At 34.5% G+C, this 27,286-nt stretch overlaps 3 protein-coding genes across 4 annotated transcripts; 2 read left to right on the forward strand and 1 right to left on the reverse strand.

Annotated features, from left to right (window-relative positions):
- Nucleotides 1–851: 851 nt before the first annotated feature.
- On the reverse strand, nt 852–6,651 carry LOC127096598 (protein BTR1). Of its 2 annotated transcripts, XM_051035147.1 has the most exons (9): nt 6,499–6,651; nt 6,197–6,343; nt 4,731–4,969; nt 4,533–4,639; nt 4,004–4,197; nt 2,902–3,026; nt 1,815–1,910; nt 1,670–1,731; nt 852–1,415 (listed from the first exon to the last, which is right to left on the reverse strand). In XM_051035147.1, the coding sequence occupies exons 2-9, from the start codon at nt 6,282–6,284 to the stop codon at nt 1,319–1,321; spliced, it is 1,008 nt and encodes a 335-aa protein (XP_050891104.1). In that variant the 5' UTR covers nt 6,285–6,343; nt 6,499–6,651; the 3' UTR covers nt 852–1,318. The 2 variants fall into 2 exon arrangements, with proteins under 2 accessions (XP_050891104.1, XP_050891103.1); XM_051035146.1 differs by having other exon boundaries at nt 6,197–6,647.
- Nucleotides 6,652–16,242: 9,591 nt separating this feature from the next.
- LOC127096601 (histone H2B.4) lies at nt 16,243–16,859 on the forward strand. The gene has a single exon (XM_051035150.1). It carries the CDS (start codon nt 16,339–16,341, stop codon nt 16,744–16,746), a length of 408 nt encoding a protein of 135 aa, XP_050891107.1. The 5' UTR covers nt 16,243–16,338; the 3' UTR covers nt 16,747–16,859.
- Nucleotides 16,860–26,040: 9,181 nt separating this feature from the next.
- On the forward strand, nt 26,041–26,650 carry LOC127096599 (probable histone H2B.3). Its single transcript, XM_051035148.1, has one exon. The coding sequence runs from the start codon at nt 26,128–26,130 to the stop codon at nt 26,539–26,541; it is 414 nt and encodes a 137-aa protein (XP_050891105.1). The 5' UTR covers nt 26,041–26,127; the 3' UTR covers nt 26,542–26,650.
- The last annotated feature ends 636 nt before the right edge of the window (nt 26,651–27,286 follow it).

The following is a 27,286-nucleotide window of genomic DNA, read 5'->3' on the forward strand; positions in this document are numbered from 1 at the left end:
CTCATGCATCTTTTCATAATGAGAAAATTACATAACCACTAAAGGATCAATCGAGTGGAAGTCGTCAAGATGATGGTCACCCATTTGGAAGCTGGCCCATTTAAGGCCTCAAATGAGGCAGCTAACACAAGAGATACTCATACAAGATTTAATTTTTCAAAAAAGTCATGTAAACAAGCAGAGGATAAGGCAAAAGTTAAACATACTGAGTAATTTATTGTTTTTTTTGTATTTTCGAATATATGTTATGTATTGTCTTAACATTTTGGATTTACTTTTAACTAATATGACATTTTTACTTTCATTTCATTTTAATATAACTTTTTACTTTAATATAACTTGACCTCAAAAAAATCACAATGTTGGAACAATAGTGTTACAATGAAATGATTCATGGTGATTTCCAAAGATGCATCTCCAAAGATGCATTTCCCCTTCAATTAACACATTTCCAATACTCTTTAAAAGACTTCATAGAATATTTCAAAAATACATCTCCAAATACACTCAAACAATATATGAAAATGCATTTCCAGACAATATTTTATTCAATATGGGGTTGATCTCAAAAACAAAGCCTGGTATGGTATGATTTTAGGTGCATTCAGAGACATCCAAACACTTTTGAATTTTTAGAGGCCGTGTAATGCACACCTAAGGATGTAACGGGCATTAAAGTAATTGTGATGATTGTATCACCATTAAAGAAAACTGGTCACGTTCTATTGAACTTTGAAGTGTCAAGACAAGACACCGCACTCAATAGAACAACTAAGCGTTAACCAAGCAATCAAATTAATTAAATATAAATGGTACTGAATTCAACGAATGCAGAATAATGACAACCAATAAACATGAAAACACATGCAAACTCGTCACAACTTGGGGTTTTGACAACTCACAGATGAATTCTTAATTCTCAGTTGCGGCAACTGCAAATAAACAAGTTTCAGATTCTATCTCAGGCCAGTAATTGAAGATACAAGTCAACCGCTGGCTAGGATAAGAACTATCCTCTCTGTATGGTATTAGCAACTGTTGACTTACAACAAAAGAATATACTAGATCTAAATACTACATTTGGAAAATGCATAAGCTCTTTTCCAATAGATATTATCTTTTGAATGGGTTTGAGAAGAAATCCTGTAAGAAATCTAAGTTTAAGAAGAAAAAACCATGCCCTCTCCCACTACAATAAACTCCATAAGTATATAAAATGACAATAGTTTATGTAAACAAATCCCAAAATTCAGCAAATGTATGAGCAGTAGCAAGAACTTTCACCAAGAATCTAACAGTAGACAGGTGAGCTTGCATACTACTCCACCACTCTCTCAGTAGCATAAGAAACCTTCTGCAGTATCATAGATTCAGCCGTACGAATTGATCTCTGCGATCCTGTTATGGTAACTTTCCTGTATAACAAGGAAAAAGAAACACCCATAAAACATCGGCTGTTAAATAAATGAGAATATGGGGGGACATACACTGCCAGTACAAATTAGTTTTACACTCATATCCAATGAGAGCCCTTTCTTTTGCCACTTCACAGCAGTTATTTTAAGCTATAAGAGTCAGTGACATATTAGAATAATGGATTCTCATTGGACATGTGTGTAAAGACAGTTTATCCCCTTTAAACTCAAATTTGTAAGTAAACAATACTAACCTATCAGTTGTTCCAGATATGTAATCGCCCCTATCTGATATCTTTATCTTTGCTCCACTAACCTGAAAAGGCAAAAGTTAGTCAAGTTTGTTTATTATACAAGTGATCACATTATACCATGTAAAACCATTAGGAATTGGCAAACCTGGCTAATATCAGATATATTCCTTCCACCGCGGCCAACAACCAACCCTATATGCTCATCTGCAACACCAATGGTCATTGAGTTACTTCTCTCCTCCTGGAAAACAACAAAGGAGGATGTCAGTTCGAGCTCAGAAAGCAAATCACCATCAAATGTGGATGCATGGTTACAAAAAAATTTCATTCACCATTGGTAATAGACATATAAGTAAATAACACAGCAGATCACCATTACATGAGGATACATGGTTTTAAACAAAGATGTGTAGTTTTTTTTATTCAATAAATTCACCATTGATAATAGACATATAAGTATATAACTCATGATAGCATGTTGAATTTAGGTGAGAAAATCGTAAAAGAACGATAAAGGTGGTAAGTAAGCCAGATATAGTATCAAACCCCTCAAAACATGAAATTGTTTTTTATGCTCATTTAACAATATATCCGCCAGCGTTCTCATCATGGTTCAAATGTCACACCATAGTTACCCTAATTTTAAACCATTTGTTTGCCTTTACACATTACAAAGTTAACCAAAAACAATTATAAAAAAACCTTTGAGACTGTGAACGATGTAAATATTTCAGAGGTTTGATTCCTAAAAAACCATCATATCTAGACAGCATCTTTCCTTCCAGTCATCCAACATGTTGGTACCCATTAATGTCAGCAATTATTTCTATTAGTGATGAACAGATATGTACCAAAAACACAAATCGGCACCCTTTTAGCTAATTAGATACTTCAGGTCAACATAAAAATACCATATGAAGTTCTTTAAACACACAACAACAACAACAACACCAACAACAGCAACAAAAAACTTTAAATGCCACATCTTGTTTTTCAAAATCATTTCCGAGTCTCTAATCTACATTCCTTAAGATTATAAACTAATCTACAGTGACATAAAACAACATACTCTCAATCTGCAATTACAAGTACAAAAATATATCAATTATGTTGCAATGACTGGGGTATAGCTTACTCTACATTCGATTTGAATGTGTGAGTGAGTCTGAAAAGTTGGAAACTTGAAACATTAGAAACCATTCACAAAGTTAAATGAATGTAATGAGAAAAACCTTGCTGTTTTGGAATTTTGGCCCAGTACCATTAGGTCTGTAATTCACTCCGTTGTATGCTGGTGGTGCAACAGATGGAAGCACATATGTATATGGAACACCCTGATAACCCGGGACATAAACACCTAAAATGCATGTTAAGAGGTTATATTTATATTTAGCATCAAACTCGCTGTTATTTAAACAAGATTTAAACAAGACAAAACATATTAAATCTACATTACCATCACTTTACTACCATGAGTATAGACAATACCCTCATATTTTAGAAAATCAATAACTCCCAAAAATGGGTATATTGCTGTAGTATAAATATTCTATGCAAACTAGAATACATTGCCTCTCTCTATTTCAGAAAAATGTCAGTGTTAGGAATGCAAACTAGTCTTGGGCCTTAACATATTTGGCATAATACCAAAATCACCATCACCAAGAGTTTGATATTTGGCAGAACAACAACCAGTCTTTTTTCACTAAGTGGGGTCGGTTACATGGGTGTATGAACCTTGCAGCTATTATTCTAAAATTCAAAGGACATTAAAATATATCTACTCTTCTTTAACTTCTCATGTAAGTCTTCCTTATCTGGTGAAATTGAAAGGTATGCTGCTATAAACCGCAGTTGTTACTCAAATGGATTATGAAACCATTTGTATCACATTTTACCTTCACATACACATGGATATGTTATATTTTGAAATAGTATACTATTTGAATTTATAAAGAGAACACTTCCTTACCATTACTGTCTCTGATGTAAAAGTAAATAATACTGTCAATAACAGATGGGCCAAGCTCATTAAAAATAAAGGCAAGGGGTATATATGTATATGAATTTAACAGGCTAAACTAACAATAAGTTAGGAAGATATACTAGCTAGGGTAATGTCTCTATCTACTTCCTTCCTGCAGCAAAGGTGAAAGAAGACTGTAATCTCAAAGATACATACATAAACAGGGCTAACGAAGGACATTGAAGAGTCATTATAAAGATTAGAAACTACTGTCATCATCTATATTAGGTGCTTCAAAATCAACGAGTGTTAGGCGAAATCCAAAAAGGGATAAGAGATGTTCTGTGAGACAGATAAATGATACTGACCAGAATATGAAAACGGAGCATTCATTGACTGTGAATAATGAGAATCTTCAGCTAATTTAGAAACAACTAAATCAACAGCACGCATCTGCTCATCAAGAGTTCCTGTCACTGTCACTATCCTATCATTCTGCCCATAGTAACTATTATCTTGAGGAGATATTTTAATGCCTGCTTGAGAGTCTTCAATGAATGACCTGGTCAAAAGCAAAGAATGCATAACGTGAGCTTTTTAGCCCTATCTCTGAATAACATAAAAAATATAGAAAGAGTCCTGCACTGAAAAATAACAGTTGGCCTAACAGTGACATGCTTATTTTCAGTTGTAGGGGAAATTTAGGTCTAGGGAAATAAAAGCTCAGACACCAAAGAACCAACACTCATATAAGAAACAACCACTTGATGCCAAAACATATTCCCAAAACACATATCTAAGGCATAAGTATCAAAAACTAATTGGATCAGTACTAGTAATTTCATAAATATGGCAAACAAGTAAGCCCTACAACTTGACAAAGAAAAGGAATGGTACCTAATGGTAGCACCTCCCTTGCCAATTATTCCACCACAAGAACCATTAGGAACAACGAGTCTCACTTTTGTTTTTGGCTCAACATCATTGTCATCCTCGCTTTGAAGCTAATAATTGAAGGAAAATTAAGCCCAGAAGTGAGCAATGCAAGACATTTTTTATTCCAGTAGCTAATTAAATCAATATCACCGTGATTACCTCACTGAGCAACTTTGAAAGAATGAGCTCTACAGCCCGTAGTACTTCATTGATAGCCCCAGATACCATGATAATCCTATCCGTAGTTCCAGGGAAGAATTCATTATTGCGTGACAACTGAATTCGTGCTCCAGATTGTGACTGAAAATCAGTGATAGTCGAACCACCCTTTCCAATGACAGAACCAGCAGCAGAGTTTGATACCAGAAACCTAACGTATGTTGGTTTTTCCGCAGAATCTGAAAGAAGTAAACATTATGTAAAAATTATCACAAAAATCAATTAAATACTTTTACATATTTAGAGATCAAAATATAATTGGTGTAGTTGGGAAAGAAATAAATATTAATCAATTTAAATTTCATAGGTTTACATAAGCATTCTAAAAATTATATCATTGCACTTCAAGGAACAACATACTTTCATACCTGTAAAACAAAACAAAACAAATGCAGAGTTCATACATCAAATCTTACCAAGCAAGAAAGCAACAAAGTCCTAAGTTAATCAAATATAGGTGTAAACGGTGAAGGTTGTTTTGCCTCACAGTAACATGAATGGTTAGTAAACATTTTATTTTGATAATTTGAGAAAAAGCATTGTATACTATAGCATAATTCTCTTCTCTGTATTTTATACTTACGAACAATTTGGCCCAAGGAAAACCGATTATGCTTCTCTTCGATACCCGGTAACCATAAGACAAACTCAACCCTGAATTTTCCACTCCCAATTCTATGTGGATATTATATCGGATAAGACCTTAAAAAAATTTCCCTCAAAGGTATTAGTCAGAGTAAAATTTTAGTTGTGTGATAAAGCTCAATTCTAATTTGGTAATGGTATATAGTAATAGAATATATCTTAAATTTATTAAACCCCAAATTGACTCCAACCTTTCTCAACATAGAAGCTTCTCTGAAAATTTCCATTCAACCCAATGTTCTAAATTACAAATCATGAAAAATAGAGGTTTGCTCAAATTCCTCTTCACGACAGTGTCATAGCACGCCATTATAGCCAATATTTCACGCCATATAAAGAAGTTTTAAAAAAAAAGACGAGTATATTTTCCTTCACGCAATTAATTTGACGAGCATAGTTTTCTTTGACGTCTGTAAAATTAAGAACCGAAGAAACGTATAGATTCAGAAATTACTTCGCTCCAAATTCATAAAGCTAATCATTCAACTACCAAAACAGAATATACTAAATTGAAAATTTGATAAACAAAAAATCGCATCCACACGTGAAAGCATAGCACAATAACGTTATAACTCATTGAATCAAAAAATCAAATCTAATATAGGAAGTAACATTGCAAATAATTAGGGTTGGAAATGAAAACGTTGACCGAGAAATAGCACCACCGACATTCAGTAACCTAGCTACATTACAGTGTGGAGAAGAGAGATAGCAAAGGAAAGCATCGAGAGAAAACAGATCAGATCGGATGAGATAGATACCTTGAGAAGGTGATTCCGGAGGAGGTGAAGAAGCGTGCTTCCTCGGTCCTTCTGGAGATGAGACGTAAGAAGATTCAGTCGACTCCATTGTTGTTGTTGTTGTTGTTCGTCCTCTTCCTCTTGAGCAAAAGAACCTAATTCTCACTCCTTCGTTTCAAAGAGCGAGAGAAAGAGACGGTTAATTTCAGAGAGAAAGGTGAGAGAAAAATTTCATAGTAATGGCGTGAGGTGAGAAATGAAAGTGTTGAGAGAATTGAAAAAAGTGAAAACGGCGGAGAGGGAAGAGAGAGAGGGGGTTGAACCGGAGATGAGAGAGAAAGAGAGAGAGAGAGGAATGAGAAGAAGAGAAGAAGTTGCTGCTCTGAAGTTTTGGTTTGTTTCTGCTCTCTACAACGTCACGTTTGTTTTTTGTTTATCTATCGATAATATTATGCTGCGTGATGTGTCATTGTGTGTGCGTGTTTACGGGTAAGTGTGTGTTTCTCTTGCTATGGGTGTAAAATTAATCGCGTCCATTGATTCACACAGTTGCTCCATTCATTTTGTCTTTAGATTAAAAATGTAATGTAATGAAATTGTTAAAAGAAATTGGATAAAGAAAGGACTTTTACAAAATTAATTTTATTACTTTATTAATTTTTTTTAGAATTTATTCCGTTCATTTTTTATTATAATTCCATTTGGGAAAAAAAGAAAGAGAACTTTTACAAAATTAATTTTACTTATTGATTTTTTTTATAATTTATTTAATCCATTTCTTATCATAATTTGTTTTGAAAAATCAAATTATAAATTATTTTACTATAAGAATATATTATTAATGATATTTTTTCTATTACACTCTCAGGCATTTATTATTTATTGTTCTTTCAATTCTTAAAGTTTTTTTTCATACTATTAATAAAAAGGAGTATATGGCGTGAAAGGAGTATGAGAAATAACTCATATTTTGAAATGTTTTGGTCATAAGTGGTGCATAAAAGGAGTTTTTTTCTCATTTACCCTTAAGATCCTTCGATCCATACCCAACTCCTGAATTTCGTATGCATTGTTTGTAAACGTTTGGATTATTTGAAACAATCCTTCCAATTTTGGTGACCATTTTCCTAGAGTCGATCTTTTCGATCCAGAGGTGAAATTACCTTCCAAACGTAATCATTTATTGCAAAGGTTTTCATTTTAACCCTTTTGTTGTACACTCTGGCCACACGCACCTTTTTTGTATTAATACGTCTATTGCAACCAACCTTTCTTTGTCTAAATCATTCAGTTCGTCGAACATCAATTTCCAATACTGCTCCGACTGGATATCATTATGGCGTTGCAACCTGACTAATTTTAAACAAATCTTGGTTGGTAACACAACATCGTGCCCAAATGTCAAACAGAACGGCGTCGAATTTGTCGCCTCTTTGAGGAATATTCGACAAGCCCACAAAATTTGGTCTAGTGTTTTGTGCCAATTCTTAGGTTTCTTAGCAACATGTTTTTTGATTAAACTAATTATCACTTTGTTGGTTGCCTCGACTTGGCCATTTGCTTGGGCGTAATAAGGTATGGAAGTAACCAACCTGAACCTTGTTTTGACGGTAAATTCTTGCATCTTTTGTCCCACAAAAATTGAACCTTGATATGTGGTAATGGTTTTGAGAATCCCAAACCTATATACGATGTGTTTTTGAATGAATTCAATCACATCGTCTTGATCCATTTTTACCAAAGGGATAACTTTTATCCATTTTGTAAAGTAGTCTATTCTGACCAGGATAAACTTTTGTTGTTTCGACGAGGCCGATCGAATTTCACTGGTGACATCTAACGCCCACCCCCGAAAAGGCCAAGGCTTGATAATTGTACAACTCACTTGTTGGTATGTGTTGGATGCTTGCGTGCATCTGACATTCTCTGCACCCTTTGGCGAACTCAGTACAATCTTTTAACATACTTGTCCAATAAACACCTTGTCGAAATAGAAGCCATTTCATCTTATGGCCTGCTTGATGTGCCTCACAGGCTCCACTGTGTACCTCAGATATGGCCAAGTAAGCTTATGTATTTTCAATACACTTGAGCAATATTCCTTCTAGAGTTTTTTTCAACAACTCACCTCCCAAGCGTACATAACTTAAAGCCCTATACTTTATTTTTCTATCGGTGTTTACGACTGGATTTTCCAAGTACTCTATGATTGGTCTTCTCCAATATGATTGCGATAAATTGTCAATGGAAAAAACTTTGTGTCTTGCAAAAATATCGAAATTTTTAAGACATTTGTTGCTGCTGAAGCTCTTGTTGGAGTCCTCTGCCCCCCCCCCCCCCACCACATTTTTTGGATTGCCATATTAGGTGACGGTGAGACGTTCGACACCATCCTTTCCTTTATCTCAATAAAATACTTGAGCTTTTCTTTCGATACCTTGTACCCAAAGGTGATTTATGTTAACTCGTTGGATTCTTGATTCTCCATTCTTGGCACATGTGTAATGCTGATGACCTCAAAACATTCCAATAGTTGTGTTGCCATTGTGAAGTACATCAACAAATTTTCTTTAATGAACTTGTATTATCGTGTGATCTGTGTAATCACTAGTTCTGAATCTCCCTTTATTTCTACTTTCTTGGCCCCTAAATCTCTTAGGATTTTGAGTCCAGTTATTAGGGCTTCGTACTCTGCTTTGTTATTGGAACATTTTCCGTCAACTTTACATTTGAACTTCGTTGGAATGTCTTGTGGGGATAATATTAAGACCCTAACTCTTGTTCCATTCTTGTGACTTAACCCATCGAAATATAACCGCCAAGGGTTCGTGTCAACCATGTTTAGTGAAGGTTCGACTATGGCATGATCCACAATAAAATTTGCCACTATCTGGCCCTTCACAACCCTCAAAGGCTTATAAGTTAACGAAAAATCTATTAATGTTAACGCCCATTTCCCAATTCGACTATGCATAATGGGTTTAGACAACATATGTTTAATAGCATCACAATAAGACGAAACATAAACATCAACTGGTTTTATATATTGCTTTAATTTCATATATGAGAAGTACAAGCATAGGCACAGCTTTTCAATCATACTATAACTAGTTTCAGCATCTACCAAAATTCGGCTAAGGTAGTATATGGGTTTTCCGACACCACTGACATCCTCTTGAGCTAACATACTTCTTATGGTCGTATCCGACGCAACAATATACAAACCCATATTCTTATTCCTATTGGGAGGTAACAAAATGGGAGGCTTTGTGAGGTATTCTTTGATGGCGTTGAAAGCCTCCTGTTGCTCTTGCCCCCAGTGAAAATCACTTTCCTTCTTGATATTGAGGAGTAACGAAAAAACCATTGTCTTGCCACTTAGATTCAATATGAATCTTCTTAATAAGTTTATCTTCCCCAACAAATATTGTAGTTGTTTCTTTGTTGACGAAGGCTTGAGATCCAGAATTGCTTTTGTCTTATTTTGGTTGATCTCGATGCCTTTCTTGTGTACCACGAAACCTAAGAAGTCTCTTGCATGTACACCAAAAGCACATTTTAATGGATTCATTTTTAATTCATATTTTCTCATTCTCTCAAATGAGCGTCGAAGGTGATTAAGATGGTCATTCTCAGATGAAGATTTTATCACAATATCATCAATGTATATCTGCATGAATTTTTCAATGAAATCATGGAATATGGCATTCATGGCTCCTTGATAGGTTGCTCCAGCATTTTTTAAACCAAACAGAATCACAACCCATTCATATGTCCTCAAAGCTCCAGGACTTGAAACGCCATCTTGGGGACATCATCCTCTGCTATGAGAATTTGATTATAGCTAGAATAACCATTAAGCATACTCAAGTATTCGAACCATGCGGCCGAATCAACTAACATATCCGCCACAGGCATCGAATACTCATCTTTTGGAGTAACATTATTTAAACCTTTAAAATCTTATACAGACTTTAAGAGTTCCATTTTTCTTAATAACATGTACTATATTAGTTAACCATTCGACATACTTTACAGTTCTAATGAGTCGGCTTTTGAGGAGTCTTTTGATCTCCTGCTTAATCTTTATAGTGACCTCTGGAGCAAACTGTCAAGGGTGTTGCTCTACTGACCTTTTTCTAGGTTGAATAGGCAATCAATGCTCCACCACACTTCGATCTAGACCAGGTATTTCGTTGTAGTTCCATGAGAAACAATATCTGTATTATTTCAACACTTTGATCAGTTTAACCTTCATCTTTGACCCAACTTAAGTACTTATGTATGTTGGTCTTTTTGTGACTCCATCTCCTAGATCGATTTCTTCAAGTGGGTCTTGTGCTTACATTTTCTGTAACTCATTCAATGGGTTTTTCTCAAACCCCAAAGGCTCATTGTCATAGATGTGATCAAGCCTCCGGCTTTCTGAAGTTGTCGTCTGGTCTTGTTGTCCATCTTCTCCCTCTTTGGCTTCGAAAGCCAAGTTATGAAGTCTCTCCCCTTCTAGTGTCGACTTTCTTTTATTCTCAACCAAATGGGCCTAAATTTGAGCCAAACATTTTGACTTAGCAGTCATCTCCATCGACTACGGGCCACCCCGTGGGTGGAATTACCATTTCTAGCTTCATTTCTTCTTTAACACCCCATATGAATCCGTAGTCGGGATCGAGGTTCAACATGCGACCAGTGTTGACTAAAGTATAGGACCCTGATTCATCATCACAAGGTGTGATGTTTGCCAAATGTTGGTCGAAATATTTCTTCGAGCCCTTGGCCTCATCAACCCTGTAATAACTCTGGTCAACTTCGATATTTTCCATGATGTCATCCTTTCTCCAGATTATGAGCCTTTAATGTACAGTTGAGGTTACTGCTCTTATTCCATGGATCCACTCTCGCCCTAGGAGTAGGTTAAAATTTGCTCTGGAATTTATTACCATAAAAAGTGTTGAGCGCGTGGTCGTGCCAACGGCTAGATCGACCTGGATAACACCAAGTATATTATTGATTTTTCCCTTGTAGTTGGATAGAACCATATTTTGCTATCGGAGATCATCGCCGCATTTCCCCATCTTCTTGAATAAAGTATAAGGCATTAAGTTGACGGTTGCACCACCGTCTACGAATACCCTATTCACTGCTATCTCGCCGACCTTCGCCCTTATGAATAAAGGCTTTAGATGGTACATCATCCTTGGGATATGTCTTTCAAACATGGCTTTTGCTCCTCGACCACTTCATTATTCAACGAACAAGGAACAAAGCCAAGATGGAACATTTTGGCATATTTTCCCAATGTCAACTGGCGAGCATGAAACGAGTTCGCCCTGTGAGCTTTGGCGAGCTCGGGGCAAGGCCAGAAAATTGAATTATAGGAGCAAAACTTGTGTTGGTTGTCGGGAGAGGATATGAGATTTTGAGTTCGTCGGGCGAGGATGTGGTCGTCGGGCAAGAATATATATTTTTTCCAATGATAATTTATTGTGTTTGAGCCAGGTGGAAGGAACTTAAAAGTGATTTCTCCGGGCGAGCCCTTGCTCGCTGGGTGAGACAGGCAAAATCCAACTTTGTATAAGTAGAGTTTTTAGGTCATTTTTATTATCTCTCTTGAATCTCTTGGACTCTCAGCTGATATATAGTTATGGCTAAACAAAAAACCATTTTTGGAGAGAATGAGGCTTAGAAAACAACAAGTGAAGGGTGCGTCTTAAAGATCCAGAGTTGTATTCACTTTTATCGTTGGGAAATCGTAGTGGGTGCTTGTTCCTCTTCATCCTTCTTTTTGTATCTAGCTACTATGTGTAACTAAATCTCTCTCTTGTTAGGATTGGATGTGAGTTTACTATTATAGTATGTATATTTACTAATCATGGTATTGTATACAATTTATTCACGAATCTCTATCGATGTTAGTCTTGTTTACATATTTATCTTATAATTTGAATTGTTACTAAGAAGTATTATTCGAATATATATATATATATATATATATATATATATATATATATATATATATATATATATATATATATATATATATATATATATATGATAAACATTCTATTAGATTCTAAACTCTAAACATGGATTTAGGTTTAACATTCACCGTGAGTATAAATTCTTAATGCTCAATATTTTTTAATAGGTCGAGAGATCGTCGATTAAACAATTAGGTAGAAATCTCATTGGTAGTTTAGACATGAACTCTTTTATGAGGGATACACGATGATATTGACGAATGTTTATGATTGTGTACAACTGATTGGTAAATTACGTATTTGATCGATATATAAAATTCAATCTTGACAAGTTCTTACCTTCTTTTAAGCTTTATTTTTCAGTCATCCGTTTTAGATAGCGTGGTTTTAAAATAAAACCTTGCAAACATAAGCTTAAAGTTATAATAATTATTGAACGACATTGATATCATATTAATCCCTATGGAGACGATAAATAAATACTTACCCAAGATAGCACTCATACTGCAATCGAATAAAATGACATCGTTGTCGGGGATTGGTGTTTAAATGTTAAAGCATTACAATAGTTCTATCTTTTTAAGCTTTGTACATTTGTCTATATTGTATATATACTTGTTTCCCATCATGTTTGCTCAAGTGATTGGTTATAGGTGATTGTGTGAGAAGGAACCAACAACTAGCCAAGCACAAAGAAGCAACAAGAGGGAGCATCTACTCGAAAGGCGTCGAGCTAACAACGTAAAACAAACGCTTTTTGATAGGCAACCCAACTTAGTGAGTATTTAATAGCTTTGCATCAATTAGTTTAGTTTGTATTTTATTATTTTGTTCAAGTAGATAGTATAGAAAATTTTGGGTTTATTCTCAAAGTTTGTTTTTGAAATTGCTTGAAAAAACATTGAGTGACTATTTTAAGTTTGAATGTTTCAACTTGCATTTGTATGGTAATGATATGGGCTGGAAATTTGATACATTGTCAATGTACATGTTTAACACTTTCTAGAATATAGCATAAATATGAAACTTGTAATTTGTACAAATATCATATCATTCATTATTTTGTAATATATGTTCACATTTGAATCATTTTAGATCATAACCAAAGGTGAGGAAACATCCATTATTTACTAAATTGCACAGAAGACCAATAATTCTTGTTTTAACTCGTTCGACTTATGTTTAATATTGCATTTGTATTGAATTGTATAAAAGCATGGAAATGATCAAGACATTTTGTTTGATTTTGAGCACTACCACTTGATCAAAAGTAACCTACCTAGTGAGTGAGTGAGAATTCGTTAACCCATTTGAGCCTTAATGTCATAATCTATGTCAATTTTGAACTATGGGATTTTCCTTTGATTGCAACAAAGAGTAGTCCATCAATGATTTTTGTATAGATTATGAATTTGTTTCTTGAAACACTTGAACCATCAACCATAAATTGAGGTTGAGATTTTAACCATTGCCTTAGAAAATTTGGGAGTATTCACATTGCAAGACTTGGTTGTATTCAAGTTGGGGAGAAAAATGTGAGTTGCTAAGAGGTTGAGAAAGAAAAATAAAATTTTGAAAAAAAAGAAAGAAAAAGAAAATCCCTTAAATAGAAAAAAAAATAGCAAAAAGGTTTTGTGCTAATAGGTTGTGTGAAAATGTGTAACATTTGCGCAATGAGAAAAAGGTAAATGAAGTTATGAATGCTTGAGAATTTGAGAAGTGACCACTCTTATATGATTAAGCAATATTTTTGTTTCAATTACCTTAAGAAATGACATTTCTTTGTTACCCAAGCCACATTGTTAAGTGTGAGTCAAGTCCCCCATGTTTGTTCTTCATCCATTGATGAAGACGTGTGTTAGGTGTGATTCATTTTTGAAATTATGTTGCATTCGAATTTTGACATGTGTTTTGTAGTATAGTGATAAGTATCATTTTGCCTGTACTTTTTGAAAGTTTGAACCATATATTTGTTTTCATTTCTAAAAATTTGTTGATCATGATTTATTGGTACTTTCTCTTGTTTCTTTATGTTAGTAATTCTTGTTTGAGGATAAATAAAGTTCAAAGTTGGGGAGAGTTTGATAAGTTCCAAATTGGGCTATAAATTGCATATAAAAACTTGGCATTTTTTCGCTTTATTTTGTGTTTTCGGTCGTTGAATTCCCTATGTTTGTCACTGAATGTCATATAAATTGCAATTGGATTTGGTATCCTTGATTTGTATGTTAGTGTGCATGAAATGTTGCAAGAATCCATAAAAAAAAGACACAATTCAAAGAATAAGGAACAAAGCCAAGATGATAAATTCTGGCATGTTCGTCCGACGCCAACTGACGAGTGGGAAGCGAGATCGCCCGAAGAGCTTTAAGGAGCTTGGGGCATGGTCCGTGTACTAGCTTAAGGCGTCATACTTCAATATGCCCTTTATCAACTTGCATTTTAGTGAGTTGGTAGCTCTGGTTATGGCCATATGAGTGTTGACTATTATGTTGTGCTCATGCAGACCAATTTTCCTATCAAAAGTGACCAACTGAGAAACTTGAAATTATCTGGGACTTGGTCATTCCAGATTTCCCCGATTATAGGTTGTAGATCAATAGAATATTCCAAGTCATCATCCTATAGTTGAGGATGAAGTTGATTCTATTGCAAGGCATGTACGTTGCCTTACAACGACTCATTTTGGTGGCACAAGTTTTCCATGACGGCGGGTTGTTCCTCTATGGCAGCATGTGATTCATGCTTGTTGTTGTTTGCCCTTACCATATAAGAATGATGAGCTCATTGACTTACAATTTTGTGTGTCCCATGCAAATTTTACTAGAGTCCCATGATGGGTGTCAAATGTTCGCGCAAAGAACACTAGATGAATAACTATTATGATGCTAGTTAGAAAGAGCCACAAGTGTCTTTGGGGCACAAGTTAACATTACCCTTAAATATATGTGGATGATATCATATTTGATATTACTAATGAAAGCTTTGTGTATAATCTTCTACTGTCATGCATAACGATTTTAAATTTCTCTAATGGGAGAACTCAAACGACACATAAGGAATCCCACTTTAAGATCATTAAAAGGATTTTTAGGTATCTTAACAGAACCTCCCATTATATTTTTTTTTTGTTTTCAAAAGGTAGCGAATGTAGCCTAATAAACTTACTTTTTCTACCGGAGACCAAATATATAATCCTTGATAACTATTGTACACGGGTCCTTTAACTAAAGCAACACCTACTAAACTGTGATTTAAAACTTGATTCTGTTTCAATTAAGTGCGATAACACCAGTGCAATTAGAATTACTAGTAATCCAATTCTATATTCACGCAATAAGAATATTAAAATTAAATATCATTTTTTTATAAATTATATATAAAAGGTGACATAGTTTTTGAATATGTGAATATTAAAAATTACTTTGTTGATATTTATAAAAAAAAACATTTTCTATATAACCTTTTTAAAAAATCTATAAGAAATTAAGGATGGTCAATTATCTATTTTATTTTTCTGAAAAAAGAAAATTTACAATTAATCATCCTTCTTAAAATTGAACTTTATCTTTTTTTTCGAATCCAAAATCTATTCTGTTTTGAGCTGCATTATGCGCCAACTGTCTCATATATTATTATGTAATTGAAAAACTATTAAAAACAATAACTTTAATAAAAAAACAGTTATTAGTAATAAAAGTGATAGTAAATATAAAAATCTAGATTAATAGATAAAACATATTAAAATACTATACAATTTTTCTTTAAGGATACAATTTGATATATCTTTCCAATTTTATCAATTACAACAAAAGTTTATTAATATTTATCAAATTTACAAGTTAAAACAATAAAAATTCTCATACTTCTAAATAATACTTTCATTTTAAATATAAAAAAAAATATCGATGTTAAATTGTATTATAAAATGATGGAACGCGATACTGGATGTTAAAATATCTCTCCAAAATACAAGAGGTCTCTTTTACAAAAATATCCCACCAAAATGAAGCATCCACCTCATCAATCCGTGCACTCTAAAACCAACCAATCAGAGCCCACCAACCATTCCTATATAAACAATTCCACACCCAAGTATCAAATCACAATTCAAATACTAATCTCAATCTCAGTTAAAACTTTCCTTCTTAACTTTCAATTTCGTTTCACACTTTTCTGTCATCCATGGCGCCCAAGGGAGAGAAGAAGCCAGCGGAAAAGAAGCCCGCAGAGAAGGCACCAGCCGCCAAAGCCGAGAAGAAGATCCCAAAGGATGCTTCCTCCACCGACAAGAAGAAGAAGAGAAGCAAGAAGAGCGTTGAGACCTACAAGATCTACATCTTCAAGGTTCTTAAGCAAGTTCATCCTGACATCGGAATCTCCAGCAAGACTATGGGAATCATGAACAGCTTCATCAATGACATCTTCGAGAAGCTCGCTCAGGAATCTTCTAGCCTTGCTCGTTACAGCAAGAAGCATACCATCTCTTCTCGGGAGATTCAGGCTGCCGTCCGCCTTGTTCTTCCCGGCGAGCTTGCTAAGCACGCCGTTTCTGAGGGAACTAAGGCTGTTACGAAATTTACCAGCACTTGAGTTCAAATGTTTTTCCAATTTATCTAATTTGTGGTTTATGTAAAGTTGATTTTGGATATTGTTGTATTCATGTAGCAATTAAGATATCTAATGAAACTTCATTTTGATCTAAACTTCTTTTTGCTAAATATCATACTTTGTGTTTTTAATTTATTTGAAGTATTCGCTACAACTCATGAAACCGACTTATTCATTGGAGTCGGAATAGATAAAGCTATCGACGAAGGAAATGTGTTGTGATACAATAGTCGATGCTTCCACGGTTTACAAAATTGGATTGATAAAATTATTGTTTGTTGATTGATTCACTCTTGAGATTTTGTATCTACGCTGTTTAATCCTTTTGCTACATTTGTTTATAATCATATTTCTATGTGTTTATTCTAGTACTTTACATCTGTTAAAGAAGTCTAGCAGTTGTTGGATTAAGATAGATATTATTTTCTTATCCTGAGTTATTAGAAGCTTATGTTTGGTTTGAGTTGGGATGATATTTATGTGTTTCATTGTTTGATAAATTTGGTAGTTTTGAAGATCCAGTTTGTCAAAGTTAGCAAAGACACCCTTACTTCTGAAAACATATGGTCTGCAGCCCATGGTAACTTTAAGTAACACTTTTAGAACAACTTTAAGTAACTTAACAACCGGAGTGAATTGCTTTATTGGATATGTCATTCTCTATCTTTATTTGGTATTTGAAATAGTGTGTTTGTATTCAATGAGTGTCGAAGGCTGTTTTAGTGTGTGTCAAAGTAATATGCGATAGTTTGTATTTGTTATATTTGATAGAGAGTCAAATATAGTCCGTCGAAAAATACATTCAAAACATCTAGATGTCGAAGAAGTCGACAAAGTTGAAATATATTAATTTAGTTTAATTTTAATTGAGTTAGTTATTGTGATTATTTGGAGTGCAAGTAATCTCATCTATAAATATAGATGAATTCTGTTTCAATTAGAATAATGATTCATTAAGTTTTGCAGTTGCATTGTGTAATTTCATAATTCATAATTGTGATTAACACACATTGTAGCAAACACTTAGAGTGCAATTTGCACAATAATATATTCATCTTCTTCCTTGAGAAATTCTCTTTTCTCTTATTATCGATTGTCTTGTTTTTTCTTCTTTCAACTCTCTGTGTGGTGTAGAATCATTTTGCAACCAAATAATGATTGTTCCACTTGAGTAAAGTGTAAAGAACAAGAGGCGTGATCAATCAGAAAGATTGATTCTTTTTAATCAAGATTGATTCTTTTTAATCAAGATTGATTCAGTTAACTTTAAGATTGGAGTTTTTCCAACCGGTATCTAGAGTATTGGTTGTGTGATCTTTGTGACACATTGAATCACGATGAATCATCCGAACAGACATTTTCCAGCGAATCTTTCAATCTTGAATGGTAAGAATTATGAAAAATGGTGTAAGCAGATGAAAGTTATTTTCTATTTTCTAGATCTTTAGGATCTTGTGAAGAATGAAGTAACACCAATTGGACAAAATGCTATGGATGAACAAAAGACCGCACACAAAGACTTGAAGAAGAAAGATTACAAGACTCCCTTTTTAATCCATCATTGTGTTGAGCTAGACAACTTTGAGAAAGTTGGTGATGTAAATTCAACAAAGGAAACATGAGACATCTTGGAAAAATCATTTGGAGGCACTTAGAAAGTGAAGGAGGTGAAGTTACAAAGTCACAAAAGAATTTATGAATTTCTTCAGATGGAAGACAATGAAAGTGTGAGTGATTTCTTCACAAGAGTAACAAAACTGGTGAATCAAACCAAGACGTGTGGAGAAGTCTTGACATCAAAATATGTAGTGTCAAAGATTATAAGGTCATTGGCTCCAAAGTTCGATCATGTGGTAGTAGCCATAGAATAATCAAAGGATTTATCAGGTATGACAAAAAAAGAGCTTCAAGGGACGCTTAAATCTCATGAATAAAGAATGACTAAAAGAATTGCAAGCAAGTCAAAGACTGATGTCATTTGACCAAGAAAGAAAAAGGAAGATGGAATGGTAACAAGGGTAAATGAAGTTATAACAATTCGACTGACAGAGGAAACCATCAAGAAGAGAGTTCATCGAATCAAAGACAATCTTCTAACCAAGGCAATCACATAGGTGGTGGTGCAGGAAGAGGAAGAAGTGATGGAGGGAAACCTGGTAAAAGTCATATTAAGTGCTACAATTGTCAAAAGTATGGCCATTATGCAAGTCAATGTCGAGGAGGCAAGAACGATTAAGAACGTGATGCAAAGCTTGCACAATATGAAGTGATGGTAATTGTCTCAACAAAAGAAGAAGAAATATTCAAAGATCAATGGTATCTCGACTTAGGTTGTTCGTCACACATGATTGGAAGAAAAGATTGGTTTATCAACATAAGTCCCTCGTCAAAGAACAAGGTAAAATTTGCAAACGACAATATCCTATTTGTTGAAGGTATTGGTGATGTTTTGTTCATGATAAAGGATGGTAAGTGATAAGTAATTTCCAATGTGTTATACATACCTGGTATAAAGAGTAACCTACTAAGTATATGTCAGCAAATTTAGAGGAATTATAAATTATTGATCGAAGATAGAACGATGAGAGTGATCGACTCGAGAAATAAGTTAATTTTGAAGATTTCTATATCTCATAATATAACCTTCATGTGTTGGAACATAAGTTCCTGGTGACTGCAGCTAACAGAGATGAATGATCATGGCATTACAGACTTGGTCACTTGAATTTCAATTCAAAGGTTTTAGCAATTTACATGCATAAGGAGGCCCTGACTTCAACTCTGCCACATTAACCTCACTTTCTCGACAAAATCATTGTTTATGTTAGACAAACTTTCTATTTCATATACTTCGACACATGCTACTTCCTCTTTTTTACAATACTTATTTGACCTTGCTTTTTCAACCTTAAGATGTTTGACCTATCAAACTCTATCTACTAATTGGGCCATATCTCATAAGTATTGAGTGTCTAGCTTTTTCCTAATGGAATAATCAAGACCCCCTACAACCAATTCGACTAACTCATGCTCAAACACCTGAGTGAAACACCTTGATTTCATAATTGTAAACCTATTTAGGTAGTCGTTTATGGTTTCAACCATCTTTTGCCTCACACTAGATAATTAATTGAGGCTTATTTTAGACTGTCCTATCTAAATTTGCTCATGGAACGCCATTTCTAGTTGGTTCCCATTAAATATGGAATGTGGAAACAATGTGGTGAACCGCGTAAAGACATTCTTTGTCAATGAATTCAGGAAGTATTTCATTTTTCAGATTTCGTTGTTTGCTATATCACCAGCCTCATCCTGATACCTAACAACATGCTCGACTGTGAACTCATTGGTGTTACCAGCAAATTTGGTGAATTTGGGTACCCTTCATCCCCTAGGAAGTTCAGTTTGTCACATATATTTCGACAAAAAGGATACATAATTGGGCCTATGAAGGCCAACGTTAAGGCTATTTTGGGGGGAAATTGTTTGACCGCGTTAGTTATATTGTTTTGCCCCCCCCCCCCCCCCCAAGTTATTTTGTTGGACGTTCCTAAGCACTTGGTCGACATCCTGATCTCTTTACACGATATCTACCTCTGGCCCATTTTAGACTTGGTTACCTTCGACTAACCTTAGTGGAGGTTGTTCGATAGACACTTGATTATTAGGTAACAACATAACTAACGTTTGAGACGCACGAAAAAAGTTAGCAATTATACCCATTTGATGGGCTAACTATTGGTAAGTTTGGGTTGTGTTCTGAATTAATGGATGAAACACAATATTTATCTATTGTGTTAACATGTTCACCATCTCATGGTTACTTTCATCCATTTGTTTCCTCCGGGATACTAGAAAATTTGTAGTTAAGACTGACATTCATAGAGGAACATATTTAAATCCTCCATGTGATTTTGCCATTTGACCAAGGTTGCTTATGGCAGATCCTGACGCCAAATGTGGATTTAAGGGTGACATTATCGTTGCAACATTTTCTATAAACATCAAAGAATGACTTTACAAACCTACAATCATGGCAATTGGTGTTAGATGAAGGCAACTTATCTAGAGGGGGATGAATGGATCTCAAGTTAAAAAACTTTACAAAAATTATGTTTTGAAAAATTTAACGGCTAACGGTAGTGACCCGAATTGAATCGTCTAAACCAAACCGCTATCAAAAAGCTCAGACATGCGTATATGGAATCAAGTTATAATAATGAGAAAAAATTGATTGATATACTTTTAATAACAATCACTTGAATAGTACAATTAAAGTGAAGTCTATTTTCATTGACAAAATACACAAAAACATAATTGAGGCAAATTCTCGAACATCTTGTGTGTTATCCATTTCGTTTAGAATTTTGTATGATTTTGTTGATTTGAAAATCCAACCACAATCTAATAGATTGTGATTAACTCAACAAAACATTTTTCAAAAGGTTATCAAAAAGTTTAACCAAACATATTGATCGCATAATCCATGAATTTAATAATTTGCAAATGAAAAGCAAAAGATATATATATATATATATATATATATATATATATATATATATATATATATATATATATATATATATATATATATATATATAGAGAGAGAGAGAGAGAGAGAGAGAGAGAGAGTACACAAGAATTTGTTTAGGTAGTTCGCCAGTCGGCCTTTATATGGGTATGTTTTTCCTTAATTTGAACTCTAGTTGAGATGATCAGTCTTATTTTGCAAAATTAGTTTTATAAGAGAAATGTAGAAATACAACCCCACAAACCTTATGTTCGATGTTAATTTTAACACTTTCTCTTCCCTTTATCTGAGTTTGATCAAGTCACCCACCAATATCAATTTGATCCACCATCTCACGCTACTTCTTTACAAGAAACCCCTTTATTAAAAGCTTTCACTCGATCAAATCCAAATTACGATTTTTATCACCCAAGATTTGCCAATTTGATCCACCGTCTCACGCTACTCCTTTGTAAGAAACTCTGCTCTTCAAAACTTTCACTCGATTGAATCCAAATTGCATAATCTTGTCCAAAACCTTCAAATCACCAATTGATCTTGAAGGAAAACCCCGACTTAGTTTTCTTATTTGAAACCCCCAAACATTCTTAACCCAATTTACAATTTAACAACCTAAATTGCATGTTATCAACTTTGATTCTAGATGGCACTAAAACAAAAAATGATTATGTGTAATTTGTTTATGTGTATGCATAGAAAATAGGTTGAAGATGAAAATAACTCTTTGTATATTCATGGTTTCGACTATGGTTTTCCACAACCACCATTTAAAATAATGCATGTAGGAAGTATTTATATGTATGTGGTAACACTGAAACACACTGCGCATTTGGCTCAGATTGCACATGATTATTATAGTTTTATTGTTATTTTCTTGCGTTATGCTTGTCTTTTGTCTTGCTTTAAGGTACATTGCCTAAATAAAGCCTTTCACAGAAAAAAGAAGCGAAAAGAGAAAGAATCAGAGATTTTTTGTGGAAAATACACATATGGCCTTCCACATGGTGGCCATGGGGGTAGCCATGATCTGTAAGCACTTACCCACGTTCCAACGGTTACAAGACCACGTCTTCAACCCCTTGAACACATGGCAAATGCCATGCCTAGATGGCGGACACCATCTTCCCATTTCTCTCCTAGTTAAGGGCGGTTGTAGAAAGTGACCATGACTAGGGATATTTCCTCCACACGAATTTTGAAGGTGCTACGTAACTTCCAAGATATTGTTACAGTATAAATATGACTTAGATCTTTAGTTGCAGGCATCCAAGTCTAGTTGCAGCATAGGCCATAGAATTACACTGTTAAAGCAATAGTTATTCACATCGGAGGATTATTGCACCATTGTTATAATCAGGTTTGGAGCACCGTAGAATAAAAGTTAATCTTGTCGTCATTTTACTTTCAAGTCAAATTTATGTCAAGTTTGTAACAGATTCAAGTCTCCAATTTGGAGCAGGATTTTAATACTATTCACATTATTATTATTTATTTCTCGCTTCGCTTTTAAATTGTTTATTTCCTTGCACTACCTTTAATTTTTTTACTTCGCTGCTCTTCTTTATCTTGTTTATTTTCCTTGCACGATTATTTAGCAGATTCATTTTAGCATCGCAAAAGATTCATTTTCAAACCATACTTTGAACATATCATTCTTGTTGTTCACTTTTAAAACCATTTTCACACTTAGCACTTTATTTCCCTAAACGACTTATTCCATGAATCAATTATATGCTATGTTGTTTAACATAGCCATGTCTAGCTAAATCCTTAGTGCTAGAATGTGAGGATCGTCGTTTCAACGGTACTACGTATGTTGTATCTGTAGGAATACTTTAGGGGTTGTTTTGATTTTAATACAAGTTTTTTGTGTTTAATTTGATCGGTTACTATGAAAGTAGATTGTGATTAAGTCGGGTAAGATCGAAATTCGTCTGACATTTAAGATAAAACTTAGTTAGTTTTTAATTGATAGAAAAAATGAAAGCGCTTTGTTAAATTAATTAAGAGATTTTAATATTATTAGAAAGTGATTTTAAAATTATTTTCGGATGCGTTTATAGGTTTAGGATCCGGTTGGCCGAGAACATGCCAGAAACCCTTTTATGTTAAAAGTTTCCAATCAAAAGCACTTTTCAACCGAGCCTCAGAGGAAATTATATAAAAAGAGATTTTTCACTTTAACGCAATATGCGACCGGTGCAGCGTGAACGACTGATATAGATTAGAGGTTAGGTCGGATTCCGATTACGCTAACACGATGATTCCTTTTTAATTAACTCTTTTTAAAGGAAGAAAATACTGCCCCATAAGTAATTCTATTTAGAAACAATATGAGTACTGTTTAATCGATGTGAATTACATTCCAATATCATTTTCTCTAAATTTATCTTCACTATTTTTAATTCCTGTGCACTCTATACACCTGTTTGATTACCCTTATATAAACACCATAATGATAGTTATCGATAAATTGACATTGGTCTATGTGAGATCGATAATCTTTTATATTACTCTGACGTATTCCGTATACTTGCGGAAATCACACATCACGTTTTTTGCGCCGTTGTCGGGGACCAATTTCGTCAAATATCATAACTCCGTTGTTGCACCATGTAGACTAAGGCGATTTTGTCTCTATTACTATGTATCACCAAATTTTCTCTATGACTACCACTCCCAATATTTTTAGGAACCATAAGCCTCCCATAAACCCGACCTCGAAATAATAATGGAGGACTTCATTACGATGCAGACTCACTCTAGGCTAGAATCTATGATGGAACACTTTGTGGTGACACAAACTCTCCAGAATGAATAGTTTAGAAAACAAAGTCTCTATATCAATGAAACCCTTAGCCAGTTGGACATTGTGGTCGAGTCCTTAGTGACTCACAACAAGGCAATGGAGACTCAAATCTCCCTACTTGCACAAACACTTCTAGGAACCTTCCCTGAGAAACATGTGGATGTTGTAACAACCACTAGTGAAAAATCTATCGAAAATCCTAAGGAGAGTGATAATGAAGAGGGTTCTAGTGAGAAAAGAGTAGAGATTGAGAAAGATCCATCGACACCACCCGAACGGGAGGTTATCGAAGGGGTAGAGAAGGAATCATATTGTGTTGTTCCTCCTCCCTATAAATCACCAGTTCCTTTCCCACGAAGGTCTGTGGAAGTTAAGGTAGTCTCCCAATCTGAAAGATATGAGGAGCTATTAGAAAACATCCACATTAATGCACCTTTGTTTGAGATCCTAAAAAAGAAGAGAAAATTAGAAGACCATGAAACTATGGAACTCATTAGTATTAAGAGGGGAGAAGTTAGACTTTGAGGTGGTGGGTGAAAAAACTGAATCCAAACCTGAAAAGCTAGTTCTCAGGATAGAGGCAGAACCACCACCATAAGTTTAGAAGGATAGACCACCTCGCAGAAGGAATAAAAGAAAATGTGATGGATATAAGAGATGGCTTGATAAGTAGCCATGGAAATCAAGGATAATTAAAAGTTTGACCCAAGATTCATCCTCGAAAGAACCAACATGAGTGCTTACACTCCTGAGTTGTCGAGCTAACGATGTTAAACAAGCAATGCGTGAGAGGCAACCCACGACTATTTTATACTTTATTATTTTTATCTTATTTTCCATTATTTTCAAAAGGTGAATTATTTAATTTATTATTTGCTTAACAAGATTGACTTGTGTGATGTTTATGTTTCAGGTTTCTGATCCATCCACCCAGCTTTCAAACTGCATCCATAACCCAATTTTTAGATACTTCAAGATGATCTTAACCCAAACCTTCTTTGGGAAGAGTGGGCCCGATAACCATGTTAGTGCTGATGAGATCTTTATGCTCTTTTGTACCTTCCAATCACGTCGTGTAGCCTCTGGAAATTTCCTAATTGATAACCTTAACCTTACTTCCAAATCCTCCAAGGGACCTAAACATGTAAGAGGAACAGTAATCCACATAACATATGCCTTATGTCTCATTAGCAAACTATGTCACATGGCCGCCGATTGTGGTTATACCCTACTTGACCTGAACCATTGCTTAGACCGTGGCCTAGTGAGGGAAGTCTTTTTCAGTCCCGTCCATTATAAGCTTCTGACAATGAAACTACCCACTACTTTGGTTTACCACACCCAACAAGAAAACAAATTTATAACAAAGAAAACTGATCACTCAAGTCGACGCATTTGTTCTTATAGAAGCTTGTCAATTAATGCTAACACTTACCATTTTCTCAATGTAGTATTATTTTTTGAGTTTCCTCCAACTAGAAATTCTAAGTTAATAGTACCGCATAAAAATATATAGTTTGGTAAAACACACAATTTTACTTCGCATCACTTAAAATAAATCATAACAAGTATTTCGATAAATAAATACACATTTAATTGATATTTTTAAAATCTTCTCTCACATTTTAAAAAAATTATATAAATTAAAAGAAGATGATATATAGAAGTGGTCGATTCGTAGAAAATGTATGGTTGAAAGAATAATTGTTTGGATTTGGCCCAAATCCCCTTAACAAACCTGCAAGCAACTCAGCGCCAAAATTCATAATGAAAAAACAGCTAAAACATTTTTTAAAAATTAAATTTGCACAAGCTGTATTCGATGTTTAAAATTCTCCCACCAAAATGAAGCATACACGTCATCAATCCGCGTGCTCTCAACCCCACCAATCAGGTTCCACTAATCACTCTTATTTAAACTATTCTCTCACTCTTTCATTTTCATCACTTGCAATTATCTCTTTCTCATTTTCAATCATTCTTCCAGAAACCCTTTTCTTTCGTTTCACTCTTTTCATCTGCCATGGCACCCAAGGGAGAGAAGAAACCAGCGGCAAAGAAGCCTGCAGAGAAGGCACCAGTAGAACCCAAGGCCGAGAAAAAGATCCCGAAGGATTCATCCTCCACCGACAAGAAGAAGAAGAGAAACAAGAAGAGCGTTGAGACCTACAAGATCTACATCTTCAAGGTTCTTAAGCAAGTTCATCCTGATATTGGAATCTCCAGCAAAGCCATGGGGATCATGAACAGCTTCATCAATGATATCTTCGAGAAGCTCGCTCAGGAGTCTTCTAGACTCTCTCGCTACAACAAAAAATCCACCATCTCTTCCCGGGAGATCCAGACTGCTGTTCGTCTTGTTCTTCCCGGTGAGCTTGCCAAGCACGCCGTTTCCGAGGGAACCAAATCTGTCACCAAGTTCACCAGTTCTGATTAGAAATACTGATTTAAATTAGGGTTTACTTGATGTATATTTTGCATCGGTTCGTTTGTAACGCAGCAATGAAAAATCAATGAAATGAATTGTGTTTAAATTTTTTTCCTTAGACTGATTTTATTACTTTCTGACAGTTCTGTTTCCAGTCACCGTTTAATCTTGCAAGAATAATCCTAAATCTTAATTTTTGCTGATGTTATATCCTTGTTTCTTTTAACTATGATATTATCATTAGTTATAATTTGATGAACTATTATTCTGACATTCGGTAATAGTGTGATGTTAACTTTATTTTGTATGTTTATATAGTTTAAAAAGGATGCATTTTTGAATTAGTTGACACTAGCATATGTAGGTTTAATATTCAAAACTAAGGGTTTTGGGTTTCATGATGACTCTTTTCAGAAAATGTAAGACTGCCTTCATCTATTTTTAAATCTTGATAACTTTAGTTGTAATTTGTCTTATCTTATCCCCAGGAAATGGATGATGGACACATATCTTAGTATTCATGTTGTTAATTTTGTTTTTGAATCCCACTTTTTGGTTATTCAAGTTCTCAAATGGTTATCACACGGCTTGATTGTTATGCCCCTTATACTATCTGTCTTATGAAATACACTTAATTGAAGAAGAATGGAATTGTGATCCAGTGTTTTATTTAATGAAAGTGAAATATAAGTATTTATAACAGCAACAACGGCTAACAATCTCTTATTACAGCTGGGACTAGAGTAATGTAGCT

This window comes from Lathyrus oleraceus, chromosome 6, assembly GCF_024323335.1.
Source record: "Lathyrus oleraceus cultivar Zhongwan6 chromosome 6, CAAS_Psat_ZW6_1.0, whole genome shotgun sequence".
Taxonomy (NCBI): Eukaryota; Viridiplantae; Streptophyta; class Magnoliopsida; order Fabales; family Fabaceae; genus Lathyrus; species Lathyrus oleraceus.

Coding starts and splice junctions, on each gene's coding strand:
- LOC127096598 (XM_051035147.1), bottom strand. CDS start 6,284: ATGGAGTCGACTGAATCTTCTTACGTCTCATCTCCAGAAGGACCGAGG. Junction 4,970..6,196: donor TCCGGAATCACCTTCTCAAG/GTATCTATCTCA, acceptor TACTTCTTTCAG/ATTCTGCGGAAAAACCAACA. Junction 4,640..4,730: donor TTTCAAAGTTGCTCAGTGAG/GTAATCACGGTG, acceptor TTCAATTATTAG/CTTCAAAGCGAGGATGACAA.
- LOC127096601 (XM_051035150.1), top strand. CDS start 16,339: ATGGCGCCCAAGGGAGAGAAGAAGCCAGCGGAAAAGAAGCCCGCAGAG.
- LOC127096599 (XM_051035148.1), top strand. CDS start 26,128: ATGGCACCCAAGGGAGAGAAGAAACCAGCGGCAAAGAAGCCTGCAGAG.